General features: G+C 41.1%; 1 protein-coding gene across 2 annotated transcripts in view; it reads left to right on the forward strand.

Annotated features, from left to right (window-relative positions):
• syn1 (synapsin I) overlaps positions 1 to 16,845 on the forward strand; it is a 186,236-nt gene that overhangs the window by 37,133 nt on the left and 132,258 nt on the right. For both annotated transcript variants that reach the window (XM_062971687.1, XM_062971688.1), the window contains exons 2-3: positions 7,271 to 7,328; positions 15,940 to 16,031. In XM_062971687.1, the coding sequence (XP_062827757.1) occupies positions 7,271 to 7,328; positions 15,940 to 16,031 (150 nt within the window). The remainder of the gene's footprint in view (positions 1 to 7,270; positions 7,329 to 15,939; positions 16,032 to 16,845) is intronic.

Genomic DNA, 16,845 nt, shown 5'->3' on the forward strand with positions numbered 1-16,845 from the left:
CCAGAGCTTAGTATAGTTGTGCCACCACATTTGCGATTTTGACTTTTGTGGGTTTGATAAAAAACATTCCCTCTAGCAATGTCAAGGTCCTGCTGTGTGACTGTTTGATCAAGGTTTTCCAGTCATATTGGAGCACTTAAGAGATTTGCAGAGAGAACACCATTTTATAAACCTCTACGTCAGTGGTTCTCAACCTGTGGGTCCCCAGGTGTTTTGGCCTACAACTCGCAGAAATCCCAGCCAGTTTACCAGCTGTTAGGACTTCTGGATGTTGAAGGCCAAAAACATCTGGGGACCCCAGGCTGAGAACCACTGCTGTAGGTTCTCCAATGTGATTCTGTCGTCAGTTTCCAACAGGATTTGATTGCAGAATAATGGTAGACGGCCTAGAAATTCCTAGAAAGGTTTTCTTTCAGGCAAAAAATATAGCAATTTCTTTTTTCATGGTGTTCCATTTTCTTGGCGATCTTACACCCATAAACTGGCAAGTGTAGAAGGCTGACTGTATTAAGATATACACAGAATTTGAGCCTGACCCTTAAGAATTATAAACGTTATAACAATTACCATTATTATTATCATTATCAGAGCACCAAAATAGCCCTGAGTACTAAAATTGAAGATTAAAATTGAAGTTGCTTCCCACACAAATTCACTCCTTGTACTCTTCTCCTCATCCCTTCATTGCAGTTATATGGGCAGTACATCAAGATGGGAGCTATCATTTTTTGCCAGTGTTATTAAAACAGTTGAGAATCAGAAAGCAATGCTGATTTGACACAGTAAATTGAGATCTGCTGTCTTCTCTGCTCTGCAGCATTGTTTTCTTTATTCACGTTTCATGTGTCATCACTGGGCACAAAATCTGGGGCTGTTTCCCACCATGCAGCCATAGAACTATGATTCCACTTTAATTGCCATGGCAGCATCATGTGGATTCTTGGGACTTTTAGTTTGATCTGAGGCACCAGAAGGACCCCTGAGCTGAGAATTTACAATATCTCTCTCTAAACCTTCAATCCCAGGATTTCTTGGGATGTTATCATAACAGCTATAGTGTAATCAGTGCCATAATTGTCTATTCTGAAGGAGCCCCATGTCATTGGAACAGTTAAGTAGTGTATCACCCAGAAAGATGTGTTGTGGTAATCTAAAAGATCCCTACATCCAAACCAGAGATGGGGAAACCTTTGGCACCCCAGATCTAAAATGCCAGCAATTGTTAGACATTGGTCGTGTTGGCTGAGGCTTCCAGGAATTAGATAGATGAAAGCTCTCTAACACTGTTATAAGTAATTGAGGGACAGTAGTCTTGAACTGAAAGTGAATATTTATCATTTCCCTTGTTGCAATGAGGACAGAGACGTTTCTTTGAGGTAAATGCACCATTAAAACAGATGCCAGTAAAAGGAACATGGTGTTTGTATGTGAATTGTGGTGGAAAAGCCAATAGAAACCTAATGGGGTGATGCATGAGTGCTCAACAGTCTTCCTTCTATAATCTCTTTGCCATAAGTGGCCTCCTCATGAATGACTTTGCCTAGAGAACAGGTAATTTATATGTTTGAGAGCAATGTGTACTTTGCTGCAGGTTGAAAGCCTCAAATATTGCCAGTGTGAGGCCCATCCAGACAGTCCCAAAACGCGGGACCTGTCTCGGTTTTTACCGGAGGCGTCCAGACAATGCCTCGGATAAAGGTGAATTAATTTGAAATAAACCAAGGTTTCCACAGCCACCCTGCACCTTTTGGGCTCCTGGAATGCAAAGGTGTGGGAAAGTGCCCACCCCCTCCACCCAGCCTCTGATTTCCCCCTAAAACTTACATTAAAAGGTCCCTGGCCACCATGAAGCTTCTTCTTGAATCCTTCTGGCACAAGAAAATGACGTGTAAGGAGATGGGGAATGGGGGGGGGGGATTGAGGGGGGATTTTCTTCCTCACCCCTCCCATCTCCTCAGGTGTCATTTTCTCACACCAGGAAGATGTGAATATAGGCTTCATGGCAGCCAGGGATTTTTTAAAATTAAGTTTTAGTGGGTAAATCGGGGACTTCAGGGTGGCTTCATGCCATCCTGATTTCGTTCGGGATGACATGTAGCCACCACCCCCAGGAAAGCCCGGGGTTTGGGTTGGTAGGTGGGGACTAGAACTATTTTTTACCTGTTTCAGCATGAGTTTTAGTCATGTGAGGAAGGGCCCTAAGAAAGATGGATACATGCATGTAGAGTAGTAGTGACTGAGGGCCCATCCAGATGGCCCAAAATGTACAAGGTCTCACACTTTTACTAAAGGCATTGAAATGACGCTTCCAGTAAAAGCGAATTAATTTGAGACAAAGCAGGAAAACCCTGTTTTATCCTGAATTAATTAGATATCTCATTAGATAAGGACTTCCCTGAAAGACTTGATTCTAATGGGCTATGGGCCCTATGGAAACAGACTACTGGGTAGTCCTGGAATTACCATGGGGCCAGTCCCCGCACCTGTCTCTCACCTTTTAGGCTCCTGGAGCCCAAAGATATGAGATGGAGCCCACCCCTTCCCAACCCTCCCAAAAACCTTAAAAGAAAAGAAAACCTTACCATGCTCGGATGCACCAGGAGGAGCGGGGGGGGGGGGGCTCAGGAGTGGATCCTCTCCCCTGGCATGTCATTGGTATGGTCCAGAAAGTTCCAGAGAGGCCTAATGGTGGTGTGGTAAGGTTTTCATTTCTTGAAGGCTTTTGTGGATGGTGGTTTGGGATTACCCCTTCCAGCATGGTAGTTACTGCACTGGAATGGGGACAGCCCTCCGTGAAAGCCTGGGTTGGGAGGGGTAGGTGTGCGGACTTAAACCCACTCTGAAGTGGGTTTATTAACCCACTTCGGAATGCTTTCAAATTAAGTCTGGAAGCGCCCTAAAGCTGGATCTACATTGTCATATGGTGCAGTTTCAGAGTGCAAATTAACTGCATTGAACTGGGTTATATGAGTCAACGCTGCCATATAAGCCAGTTCAATGTAGTTACAGTAATTTGATTCTGAAACTGCATTATATGGCAGTGTAGATCTATCCTGACTGCTTCTTCATTGGGAGAACACACACATTTATGTAGTTTTCTCTATTTCATCACACCTTTCTCTTGATAAAGAGACTCCAAGCAGGAGAGGCTGCAGCAATTTGCTTTTGCCTGAAGTTATGGGAAAAGGTAAGACCCCATCCTCATCTCTTCTCTTCCTGCTTCTGAGAGAGGCTATTTTTTTCATTCTGAACTCAGTCTGCAGCAATGGAAGATGAAGGGGGAAAGTGGGAAGAGGAGAGAGAAACTAGGACATTTTAAAAACAGCCAAAAACCTAAATGGCAGGGAATTAATCAGAACTGTCCCTGCAAAATTGAATGGATAGAGGGTATGATGAATTGAGGTTGGGGTATCATTGTGCTCAATAGCTGTTGGCCTCATAGCTCATTGCTGAAATATATTGGAAAGACACATCTCAAGCTTTTTTTCCAGCAATGCTTGCCAGTTTCATCTTGTTTCCCCTTAAACTACCTGGACCTAAGTTATCTTCTAGGCTATCTACCTTTGCAGCATGTGATGTATTTCTCTCCCTCTCTCTCCCTCTCTCTCTCTCTCTGCCGCAATTGCTGTTTTGTGACTGTCCCTTCTGGGCATTTGGTTGCAGAGAGAATGATAAATGGAGGGAACAGCTCATTATTTTTAGCTACTGTGTCTAGACTCCCTCAGAGCAGGAAACAAAATCCCAAACTGCCTGCAGCCCGCTTCAGTTTACCTGGCTTGCCTGTTTTGCAGTGAATCTAAATGTCAAGAGTGTGTCGCCAGAGGGCGCCATGATACGTCAAAGGAGGCATTTGCTGGGAAGGATGTTGTGTGAATGGAATACAAATGGGCTCGCTTGAGGCACTGCGCTTGCCAGGGTTAGAGTTTTTAAAAGAAGGAGTTATTTAGGCCAGATTCTCTGATTCCGGAGCTTGGTCCCTCACCATCTGCCATGGCTGTGGCTGATTATTTCCCGATTTCTACAGCTGTTGACATCCAGGAGAGTTAAAAGGAATAAATAATTATGGTGGAATTCACTAGCGTGACCTCAAAATATAGCAATAGCCCACGACTTAGGCTGAAAAAGGAATTAAACAAATTCAGAATTATGTACTTGATAATCCAATGCATCTTTTGTGTACAAAATAAGTGTACCCTGCAAATACCAGATGTAAGAAACAATCATGAAGGGGAATAAGGCCACCCCGCAACATTTTGCAACCTCAAGCGAAGAGGATTCACAAGCTATTACTAAGGGTCAACCTGGGCAGCCAGATCTAATTTTGACAAAATAAGACAAAACATACAGTATTAAAGTAGTCATCATAATCAACCGAGGTGAAACCATAACAATCTGAGTATAATGAAAGCATTAGCAAAATAATGATCATTTAGTATACTTCTGGTTGGTATTTCCGAAGTTGACTCAACCGTAAAGAGTCTAGATGCTTCTGGTTTGCCTGATCATTTGGGAGTGGAGCTTCCCATCTCCCCAAGATACATACTATCAAAAATCCAGCCACGCTATTTGACACACAAAGACAGACTCCTCTTCTGACCTCTGGTACTAAAAAGTAGAGTACAAAGCAAACAGTTAGCAATTTGCTGCTCTTTTATTAAATCCCAAATCTGCTGCCTGAGAGGGCTGTATCACCTTGTCTAATTTTTGGTCCAATCCTGATATATAGTTGCTTTTATGCTTTGCCTTTGGATTTCTAATGTAATTTTTCTCTCTACAGCTGGAAAAGGGAGTAATAGATGAAACAGAATTTATTTTTAGTCCAGTAAGAGCAGTCTGCTTCCCTGCTTTCTTTCCCTCTTTCTTCCTCTTTCTTCTCATTCTCTTTCATTTGATTTATATCCTGCCTTTCTTTCTGCACAGGATCCAAGGCTGCATACAGCTATTAAAAGAACTACTATACTGTACAACTAAAAACTTTTGATACAAAGGTTGGAATACCATTGAACGGGGCTTCTATTTTAAAAAGACAAGTTAAAGCAACTTTAAAATCACATACAAAACATAATACATCTGACAATGTTTGATGACATAATGTTTTCCCTATGTTATTTTTGTGTACTGTGAGGAGGAGGAGAACCAATGGTGTTGAAGCCATAATCCAAATTAAGAAAAAAACCTAGGGATGGATGGGGTGGAGGAAAAGATTTTGTCAAGAAATTCACACTGGGAATTAGCTGGTGAAACCTTATTGGCTTACTTTGTTTCTTGATCATAAAGTGAGCAGCATGTCTGTTTAGGGAATGACGGATATTTTTGTTATGTTGAAAGTTAGCAAGCATGTCAAAAGAGCTGACAATTAAAAAAACTGATAATAACATTCAGAGCAAAATTAAAAACTGACACATTATAACCTAACTATATATATCCAGCCCTCTAATTTTGCTATGGTTAGAGGTGCAGGATCCTTGCAAAAGTGGAAAAATTATGAATAACAAAACTATTTTATTTTGTGAGAGAACACCTCTCTAGGAATCTTGAAGTACTCCAGTATGAATCTATGGTTAATATCTAACAGAAGTTAACGATACAGTCGCATTGGAGGACCTAGAGATTTTTGGAGAGGCCATATTAATCAAATTTGCAAGGGCTGACTTGTTCAAAAGCATACCTAAGTTCAAAAAAATAAGTTCAGAAAAATAATAAAGCACACTCGTCAGAAGAAGAAATGTCTGGTTAAAAGCCTGCTTGAACAAAAAGTACTTAATTAATGAAAGGAGAGCAGGGAAGGACCCAGGCGGGTTCCCATGGAAAAGATTTCCAGAGAGTGGAATCAGACACTGAGAAGGCTTTCTTTCCTTTTCTCACCAAACAAACCTATGATAGTGGCAGGACTATTGTGACAGACTTCTGCACAAGCCCTGTTGTATATTCCTTGTGCATCCTTTTTGGGTGGCTTGTGTGATCAAATTTCTCAAGGTAATTTCCTGCATATCATATTAATACAGGAGTGTTCAACCTGATCTCATAATCTGTTTTGCAAGTGCCTATTCAGATCTCTCTCACTGATCTGGGAAGGAAGAAAAAGCAGTGGTGTAAAGGGGGTGGGGGAAGTAGTGGAAAGGACAAGCAGTGATGAAAAAAAGTAAAGGTTAAGAACCCTCAGAACCCCCCCCCCCTCCAATCTCTGAATTCAGCCTTATTCTTTGGTTACTTCTTGACATAAAAGGGAAAAATAATCTTCACCACATTTATGTTAATGGAAGGGGAACATGGATTTTCTGCTACAGGCATTAAATTGGCTTACTCATCATAAGTAAATTGGTGTTCAAGATAAGTTGTACAACCACATTTTATCCAACAATCAGGGAAAAAGACGGGGTAAGAGATGCATTTTCCAGGATATAATCATGTAATGTTTGCATGACTGAAATGCTACTACCTAGAGAGAAAAAATGCCTGGTTCCTTGAAAACAAATGAGTAACTCCTGCACAAACACCTGCATATTTATTACAGCAGGCATTTTTTATTTTCTAGTAGACCTTTCTGACTTTGGAAGAAAAAGAGGGCCCTTCCAGACAGGATCCATATTCCGGATTCTGTCATATTTTTACCTGAGGCATCCAAATGATGCCTCAGGTAAAAGCAAAGTAATTTGAGAATTAATTAGGCACCCCATTAGATTCAGGCCTTCCTGAAAGGCCCAGGTCTAATGGGATATGGGCCCTATGGGGACAGACTCCTGGGACTACTTCCTCAGTCCCAGGAGTCTGTCTGCACAGCCCATCTCAGTTCTTTGGGCCCCATGCGGGTAGCTCCTGCCCTTCCACCTCCTAGTGCATCATTGGTATGTTCCAGGAAGCCTGCAGGGAGGCCTAATAGTGACCCGGTAATTTTTACTTCATTTTTAAGGCTTTGTGGGGGGCGGAGTGGTGGGGGTGGTGGGTGGGTTGTATGGCATGGGGACATAGGGTGTGGGGAATTAAACCCACTCCGAAGCGGGTTTCACTTATGTCTGGAAGCGCCCTGATTTGGAGGCTGTTTTATACATGCTTCCTTGTGAACAATCTGGAGGACAGTCAGATACTGTTTAAAATGTCACTACATTTTAGAGCAACTAGGATTACCGAGGTTTGGATAAGACATTGCTTAGGATAGAAAATCAAAGAGACCAATGCACAGATTTTGTGTCACATGCTAGTGAACTGTAGCACAGAGTTCAGAATCATAACCCCAGAGATTACAATTCATTTTTTATTTTTCTCTTCCCAGGGCAAAATATTTCAAGGGCAAGAAGCTTCATGGGGAGATGGACATCAAAGTAGAACAGGTAAGTTTGTGTCCAAGTGGTAGGTACTAGGTAGGACACCACACTATGGACTTAATGCAGTTTGAACACTTGAACTGCATAGCTTAATGCTATAGGATCATAGGGGTTTGTAGTTTGATGAGGCACCAGTGCCCTTTGGAAGAGGGGACTGAAGACCTTGTAAAACTATAGCTCTCATGACTCCATATCTTTAGGCCATCACAGTTGACATAATTCTACAGTGCAGATGCAGCCATGGACATTATGAAGAACCCTATGAGTTTAAACCTGAACTTCTCTAGTGATTTAACTCTCTTAAAACTGTGCAGAGGATGTACAACGTATTTTGATCTGTATGTGGAGCTGAGCCATATGGAGGGGTCAGTTTTGAACAGCTGCTGCTTATGATGATGGTCCCAATGTCTACACCTCTGAAGAGAGTTTAAATATGTGTTGTTTTTCCATAGCAACAAAGCTATGGTAATGGTAATATTAAATGTTCTGGACCATGAGTAACCTACCAGCTGCTGGTCTTTGGTGAGTTTCCAGGAGAAAAGAAACAATTGTAATCAATGGTAATCAATGGGCACAAACATAGTAACTATGTGTCACAATAGAGAAAAATGGCTTCTCTCCCACATTAGCTAGCTTAGGAAGCACTGGGTCAGCAGATTTCATCTCTACTAAGACAGACATTTTGATAAAGTTAAGCTAATGGTCCTATGCTTTACATTCAAGACCAAGGGACTCCAAAACATATTGTATTACAATGGGAGTAGTTCGGGACAATCTGTTGTTGCTGGCGGGGGGGGGGGGGGGGATAATAAACGAATAATACGTATCCAACATTCCTCACCATTAAGATTTAAGATAAATTTAGCAGGGACTGGAAAACCTGAGGACATCACTGAAGGGTTCCTCTCAGGCCTCAGCTACACAGCCATATAATCCAGTTTCTGAATCCAGATTATCTGCATTGAACTGGATTATATGGCAGTGTAGACTCTTATAATCTAGTTCAAAGAAGTTAATCTGGATTCAGGAACTGGATTGTATGCAGCATGGATCCAGCCTCACACCCCATTGCCTTGTGACTGGCCAGCATTATTGAGTGATTAGCCAGGCTTCACATAAGTACCCAGCATGAATTTTGAGAGGCTACCTTTTCTTTTACCAGTGGGAACATCACTAGGAATCTCTAAATCCTCCAGCAGAACTCTGTGATTATGTTTATGATAGAATTATCATACATTCTATGGAGAACCTACAAATGCCTTGGGAAATGTTCTCTAGGAATCCCTAGACCTTCAAGGTTAACACTAGGACAGAAGTTGACCATAGAATCATCCTGGAGGACCTAGAGATTCTTACCGTAGGCCCCATCTACACTGTCGTATAGTGAAGTTTCAGACTGCAGTTTAACTGCATTGAACTGGATTACATGGCAGTGTAGACTCATATAATCCAGTTCAATGCAGTTAAACTGCATTCTGAAATTGCACTATATCGCAGTATAGATGGGGGCCTTAGAATGAACTTATTAATTGAATCCATTAATAATGAGATCTGCCAAAGTAAAATCCATAACTGTGGAGAGTTGCCTGTATTTTGGTTGTTTGATTAACAGAAAACTTTACTAAGGCCCCTTCTACACAGCTATATGAAATCCACATTGAACTGGATTATATGGCGGTATGGACTCAGGGCCCTTCCAGAATGCAGGCCCTGTCATACTTTTGTCTGAGGTGTCCAAACGATGCCTCAGGTAAAAGAAGATTACTGTATATACTTGAGTATAAGCCGACCCGAATATAAGACGAGGCACCTAATTTTACCACAGAAAATTGGGGTAACTTATTGACTCGAGGGTGGGAAATGTAGTAGCTACGGGTAAATTTCAAAATAAAAATAGATACCAATAAAATTTCATTAATCGAGGCATCAGTAGGTTAAATGTTTTGAATATTTACCGTATTTCAAAGAAAAACAATAAACTAGCTCTATAAGTGGAAAAGTAGGGGCAACAAAAACAATATAGTATCAATAATAATCTAATAATAATAATAATAATAATAATAATAATAATAATAATAATAAAAACTTCATTTGGATCCCATCCTATCTCCCCATGAGGAATCAGCCCGGCTTCCAACATAGTAACAGGCAAACATTCAAAGCCTAAATAAACAATGCAGAGCTAGATATAAATCTATAATTATGTATACAAATTTAACATATGCATTTACCCCTGGAACATTTGCAAATCCCCCCTCTGTCTCTATGTGTATGTGTGTGCATTTCCCCTACAATATTTGCAAGCCATATCTATCTATCTATCTATCTATCTATCTAACTATCTATCTATCTATCTATTCATATCTATCTAGACATGTCTATATATATATTTGTGTGTTCATTTCCCCCTGTAATATTTGCAAGCCCTATAAATAGGTAGGTAAGAATATATTAATTTCTATCCAGACATCTCTCTTTATATAGATATTTGCAGAGACTTGCAAACATATGAGGGTAAATTCATATATAAAAATAATGTATATGTATGGCTACAGATACACAGGTACATGGATCTATATGTATAAAGGATTTGCAAAAACCTGCAAACATATGAGGGGAAAATTCATATATAAAATTAATGTATATAGATAGATACATATATAAAGGTACATAGAGATTGCAAAAGCTTGCAAAGGGTTAATGCCTATCGGAGAGTTTAACAAATATTTCAGGGGAAAATGCTTTCATAAGATTAATGAAGATATATTTTTCTTCTTCCTGACTTGCAAAGGTGTCTTTCTCTTTTCAAAACATTCCCTTGATTAAGAGCGAGGGAGACTTTGGAAAAGTAAACACACTGATAAGGGAGGAGAAGAGATAAATAGATCACATATTGCAAGCAATAGCCTACAGGCTCCGTTGCCAGCCTTGACCTTGTCCCGATTATAAGCCGTGGGAGGCTTTTACAGCTCATAAATAAGGGCTGAAAAACTCGGCTTATCTTCAAGTATATATGGTAATTTGGGACAAAGCAGTTAAACTTTGGTTTGTCCCAAATTAAATAGATACCCCATTAGACTTGGGCCTTCCTGAAAGGCCTGGGTCTAATGGGGTATGGGCCTTGTAGGGACAAACATCTGGACTGCTTCTGCAGTCATAGGAGTCTGTCACCACAGCGCAGTATGATTTTTTAGGCTTCATGATCCAGGTGCCATGAGGCAAATTGCTCCCCCCCCCCCCCCCAACCTCCTGGCACATACCAGGAGGCCTACAGGAGAGACCTTAGGCACCCAGTAAGTTTCTTTTTATTTTAAGGTCTTTTGGGAGGGGGGGTGTTCAGTAGTCCCATGCCAGCGAGAAATTTACTGCTCTGGCATGGGGACGACAACTCGGAAAGCCCAGTTGTTTTGGGTAGTGCTTGGGGACTTAAACCCGCTTCAAAGTGTGTTTAAGCCCTGTCTGGAAGTGCCCTTAGATAACACAGTTCAAAGCATATACAGTATTGTTGATTATCTGCCTTGATATTCTGTGTTATATGACTGTGTGGAAGGGCCCTTACAGAGCAAATAAACCCAACAAAACAGGGACTATTGTTGGAAAGTTGGCTTTGACTGGTCAGCTTTTACATACAGACAGCCAACATTTGTGCTGGAGGAAACTCTGCTTCATAACTCTGCAAATGCAAATTCTGTCTACAATAGGATGAAGGGTTTTTTCTTGAGAGAGAAAGGAAACCCTGGACTCAGGCCGACCCCATGATAATGGCGTAAGTTGCTGACACTTGTTCCTTTTTCCTTCCCTTTCACTGAGGGCTTAGCCACGGGTAAACTCAAGATGTGGTTTTTGTGGTTAAGGAACAATGCAATTCCTTATGTAACTAGGGAGACGGATTCTGGCTAACTGGGGAAAATGGAGGCAGCAATTTCGGTAAAGCAGAAGGGAAACTAAAAGCAAAGGAAATGGTTTTGTTCAACTGCCTGCATGCTTGCCCCCCATCTGAGGGCGCATCCAGAAAGGCCCAAAAAGCGGGACCTGTCTGAGTTTTTACCAGGGGCATCCAAATGATGCCTCCAGTAAAAATGAATTAATTCAGAATAATCTAAATTATTACGAAAGGCCCGGATCTAATAGGGTATTGGATTTGTGGGGATTCATTTCCTAGTAGTCCTGGTATTACCCAGGGGTGCCATCGTGAACCTTTTGGACCCCTATTGTAATGGGATGGCATGTAGCCCACCCCTAAGAAAGCCCAAGTTTTTGTGTGAAATTGGCAATTCGCACCAAAGTGGGATTTAAAAACTCTCTTAGGTGTAGATTTTTGGGCTATCTGAAAGAGCCCTGAGAAGCTTTTCCACACCCATTTAGCTGTTATGTTTTTAAAATTATTGTTTTTCATAAAAATACATACAGTACATATACATTACAAAGCATTGAGAAAACAAATAGGTACAATAGTTGGTTAGGAATAGACATAGAAAAACTTGTGTAACAAAACCAAATGGTAATCATGTCCAGAATAATTATGAGGAATTTTGTGTTTTTCTTTATGACACATGATAAACAATTAATCTTCAGGCTTTGGAGGTTGATTGGATCTCGATATGATCGTGTCTTGCTGAGAATGTCTGCGTTTTGGGAGCCAGTTCACTTCCTGTAGTGAATAGCCCTCATTGTCACCCCACGTGAATTGAAAACATGGCTCAGAAGACATGCTGCCAAAGATGATCACTTGTGGCCGACAACTTCACTTTCGGGAAGAGCTTGGAAATTTTTTTTTGTGCACCTTGGCATTTGGACTAACATATGAAAAAACCTGTTCCAGGGAAGCTGCTTCACCACTATTGCTGATTTCTTTGCTTATGAAAGCATCAATGTCCTCCAACTTTTCATAGATGAAAGCTGGGGCATGTGTAGTGAAGCAATATTGTAGTGTGATCAAGATCAAAAAATGTATTAGTGAAGTGGAATACCCAGGCTAGGAGCTGCAACAGTTTGCTCTGGCCTGATCCTTCTGAGAAGAGCAAAATTTTGCCCCTTTCTTTCCTTGTTGCTATGTTCATGGTGCACTCTGAACTCAGTTTGTTGCAAGGGAAATAAGATAAAGGGGAGAGAGAAACTGCAGCTTTTAAAAAGCAGCTGAAACATGGTAGGCATTTTAAATATTCAAAAAGATTTCACATTGAGGAGGAGGCAAGCTTGTTTTCTGCTGCCCTGGACACTAGGACATGGAGCAATTAATTCAAACTACAGGAAAAAAGATTCTACCTAATACTAGGAAGACCTTCCTGACTTTGAGAGCTATTCAACAGTGGAACCCACGGCCTTGGCGTGTGGTGGAGCCTCCTTCTTTGGAGACTTTTAAACAGAGGCTGAATATTGGCTATACATTTTAAGTACTTTGATTTTCTTGCATGACTGGAGGTTGGACGAGATCGCATTAGCATTATAGAGCAACGGCTTTTGTCTCCCTGTCATCCAGCTTGCTCCTATAGAATTCTGGGAAATATAGTTTAGGGAAGCCAAGGATCTCTCTAGGTGAGAATTCCAAAGGCACCCAAAACTACATTTCCCAAAATTCAGTAGGAGCAAATTGGGCAATAAGGAGATGAAAGCGTCCATTCTATAACACTAATTCGATCTGATCCCCGATGGCTCATGTGGTCTCTTCCAACTCTACGGTTCTATGAAAAAATGGGATGACAGAGGATTTCTTGGCACAATCTTTTCTAAATTGGGATAGGTGAAAGGTATAAGCTTTGAAGAACTCTATGACCAGGAAAGAGAAATATCACTGGGAGAAGCTGTTTCAGGAATGCCACCACGTCTAGGTTTGGCTTCTGTTTATATTTTCCGCCTAGGAATGATTTGGTAATCTCCCTGTTTTGCTTGTCTCCCATGTTTGAACAAGACTATCTGGTTCTATCCAGGTAAATTGAGTGGGTGGGTTGAACAACCCACCTCCTTAAATATTTCCTTGAATCAGCAGGTAGCTTCATTATAAATAATATTTAATGACCTTAACAGATTAGAGCTGGGCCATAACTAACTAAATGAATTTCAACAAGGACAAATGTAAGATTCTACACTTAAGCAGATAAAATGAAATGCAAAGATATAGGATGGGTGATGCCTGGCTTGACAACAGTCCATGTGAAAAAGATCTTGGAGTCTTTGTGGACAACAAGTTGAAGATGAGCCAACAGTGTGATGCAGCAGCTAGAAAAGTCAATGAGATTTTGGGCTGAATCAAAAGGACAATGTCTAGATCAAGGTGCCTCTCTATTAAGCTTTGGTTAGACCTCACCTGGAATACTGTGTCTAATTCGGGGCACCACAATATTGAAAAGAGATATTGACAAGTTGGAAGGTGTCCAGAGGAGGGCAACTAAAATGATTATCAAGATCTGGAGACCATGTCCTAGGAGGAGCATTTTCAGGAACTGGGCATGTTTAGCCTGCAGAAGAGAAGGTTGAGAGGAGACCTGGTAGCCATGTATAAATATGAGAAAGAATGTCATAAGGAAGAGGGAGCAGGGAGCCCTTGAAACTAGGACTTGGAGCAATGGGTTCAAATACAGGAAAGGATATTCCACCTGAACATTACGAAGAACTTCCTGACTGCAAGAGCTGTTCAACAGTGGGACTCCCTGTCTCGGAGTGTGGTTGAAGCTCCTCCCTTGAAAGCTTTTAAGCAGAGGCTGGATGGCCATCTGTTGGGGGTGCTTTGATTGTGCTTTTCCTGTATGACAGGGAGTTGGACTAGATGGCCCACATAGTCTCTCCTATTATTCTATTTTTCTATGATTCCACTCTGCTGACCTACTCTGTCAATCTTCTTTACTCCAAAGTCTGAAACCTGACCACAGTTGGATTAAGCATTGTTGAGACTTCCCAAGATTTCTTAACCAGAGTTCACTGAAACACTAGTGTTTCACCAGCGGTTGCTAGGAATTGCACAAAAGAATTGTCAAAAACAATGACAATAACACCTCCAAATTTGTGGGGTTTTTGCAATTACTTATTTGATTATTCATGGTTTTGATTCCTCAAGGTTCTCTAGGGTGATTCTATGGTCAAATTGCACTTGACGTTTATCATAGGTTGCCCTGGAAGACATAAAGATTCCTTGCAAAAAGTTTTCTTTAGGAATCTGGGTCTTCTATCATGATTCTATGGTCATGTTGCACTTTATATTGACCGTGCAATTACCTTGGGGGACCAAGACGTTTCTAGAGAGATTTTAGGTAAAAAAAGGTAGGGGATTTTCCCATTTTCACTGCACTCCTAATCCTCACAAAATAGGAGGGCCTAAGGGTTCTTCCACAGCAAAAAAAAAAAAAGGCTGAGAAAGGCAACTATGGCTGGTTCAAAGGGGCTCTTAATCTTACTAGAAGCATTGTGTATCATTATGCCAGAATTCAGATTTCTGTTTCAGTCTGAATTTTAGGGACTCCTTATGAACTAAAGGCCTTTGTAAACTGTAGCTTCCTTAACTTGCATGTAAACTACAGGAAAGGAGATTCCACCGGAACATCAGGAAGAACTTCTTCACTGTGAGGGCTGTTTGGCAGTGGAACTCTCTCCCCCGGACTGTGGTGGAGGCTCCTTCTTTGGAGGTTTTCAATCAGAGGCTGGATGGCCATCTGTTGGGGGTGCTTTGAATGCGATTTCCTGCTTCTTGGCAGAGGGTTGGACTGGATGGCCCATGCGGTCTCTTCCAACTCTACTATTCTATGATTTTATGATTCTAAATCCAGCACTGGTTCTTCCAAGACAGACGTCACTCACTAGCTGTATATTTGTGGTGTGATGATAAGCTCCTCCTGCTTTTTCTATTTCTAGGCTGGAGACAAAACTAGATTTATCCAGCCTTGTGAAGTGTCATCATATATGATTGATATGGGCTACGTCTGGCTTACTGGATCATGAAATGAGCAAGCAAGGCTCAGAAACAATATTTTATTTATAAAAAAACACGTAGGAACAGGATCACGATTGTGTACCATGCTCTGTAGTTTTCAATTCTGCCGCAAATAAATAAATGCAGAGGACTGAGTGTAGTCGTAGGATCATTAGCAAGATCTGTTCAGATTTATGGCTTGTTAGAATGATTTGAGATATATGCAAACATAGGGTGGACATTACTATATATCAAATGTTGTCTGCAACATCTGTATGTAGCAGAAAAAATGATCTTTCAAGAAGGTTGACCTCTGCAGCTGATTTTCCTATTGAGTGACTTAGTCTCCCCCCCCCCTTTTCCAGGGGTGCATCTACACTGTGGAATTGATGTAGTTTGGCACCACTTTAATTCCCATGGGTCAATACTACAGAATACTGTGATTTGTAGTTTCGTGAGGCACCAGCATTTTTAGGAAGAGAAGGCTAAAGACTTTGCCAAACTACACCTTTCAGAGTGGATTTCACTGTCCTCGGTTATGGGAGCCACAAGTTGTGCTTTCAAACAAGAACATTTCTGCTTGACATGGCACATACTTCCTCAGGAACTTAATGTTCATGTTTAGTGTCAAGAGGACAAGCCAAATGGCAACCGGCAGCTGTGTGTGATGTCTGAATGCTCACCTCCTCATGTCTTTGTTTTGTTGTTGTCTTTCAGGCAGAATTTTCTGACCTCAACCTGGTAGCTCATGCCAATGGCAACTTTTCGGTGGACATGGAGGTTATACGCAATGGCGTCAAGGTAGTGAGGTGAGTAGCAACCTTATTTGCTGTGTTTTTTGTTTAAATCAAGAATCAATGGAATAATAAAACAACGATGAAACATTAACACGTTTGGTTGCAGTCACCATATTGAGTGAGCTGGATCTGTCTCACCCTGACAGAATCACGGCCAAACATTAATAGCTGTCCAGTGTAGAGAAGTGTCTATTCACATTAGTGACCTTGCTGGATACTTTTTGCATTTGCCTTGCGGTTTAAATCTGGGAAAATATATGAAGGCTGGGAATGGAATGAGGGAGTGAATTTTTCTCTGTTGTTGTCCTGCTTGTACATAGCTAATACAAGAGAGAGATGAGTCACACCTGTACACTTTGAATGTCTTTGTTTATGTCTGTACAACCCCTCTAGATTGAGTCTTTCTTCACCCTCAAACTAGAGGGATGCATACCAACTCAGGCTCCATCAGTAATAAGGGGTTTGATTGCCATAACATGGATAGTCTGGGTAGAATTTGATTGGCAGCACAATGATAATCTGGGTAGAATTGGTTCAGGAACCCAGGTTTATCACTGGTTGTCAGGAGATGCTGGACTCCTATCAATGAAAGCACTGAAATGCTTCTCCGCAGTGGACTATCTGCTGTATTTTATTGCAACCATGTGTTTGGTGTTCAACACGAATAAGAATCAGTAGCATTAATTACTATGATGTACGCTGGAACTCAATAGTCTTTTAAACTTGAACACGCCTATTTGTATTTTATAATGCGTTTTATGAATGTCTTATGTAAGTTAATTTTTTAACTGATTTATAGTGTATTGTACAGTTTTATATGTGTGTT

Source organism: Anolis carolinensis, chromosome 2 (genome assembly GCF_035594765.1).
Source record: "Anolis carolinensis isolate JA03-04 chromosome 2, rAnoCar3.1.pri, whole genome shotgun sequence".
Classification (NCBI taxonomy): Eukaryota; Metazoa; Chordata; class Lepidosauria; order Squamata; family Dactyloidae; genus Anolis; species Anolis carolinensis.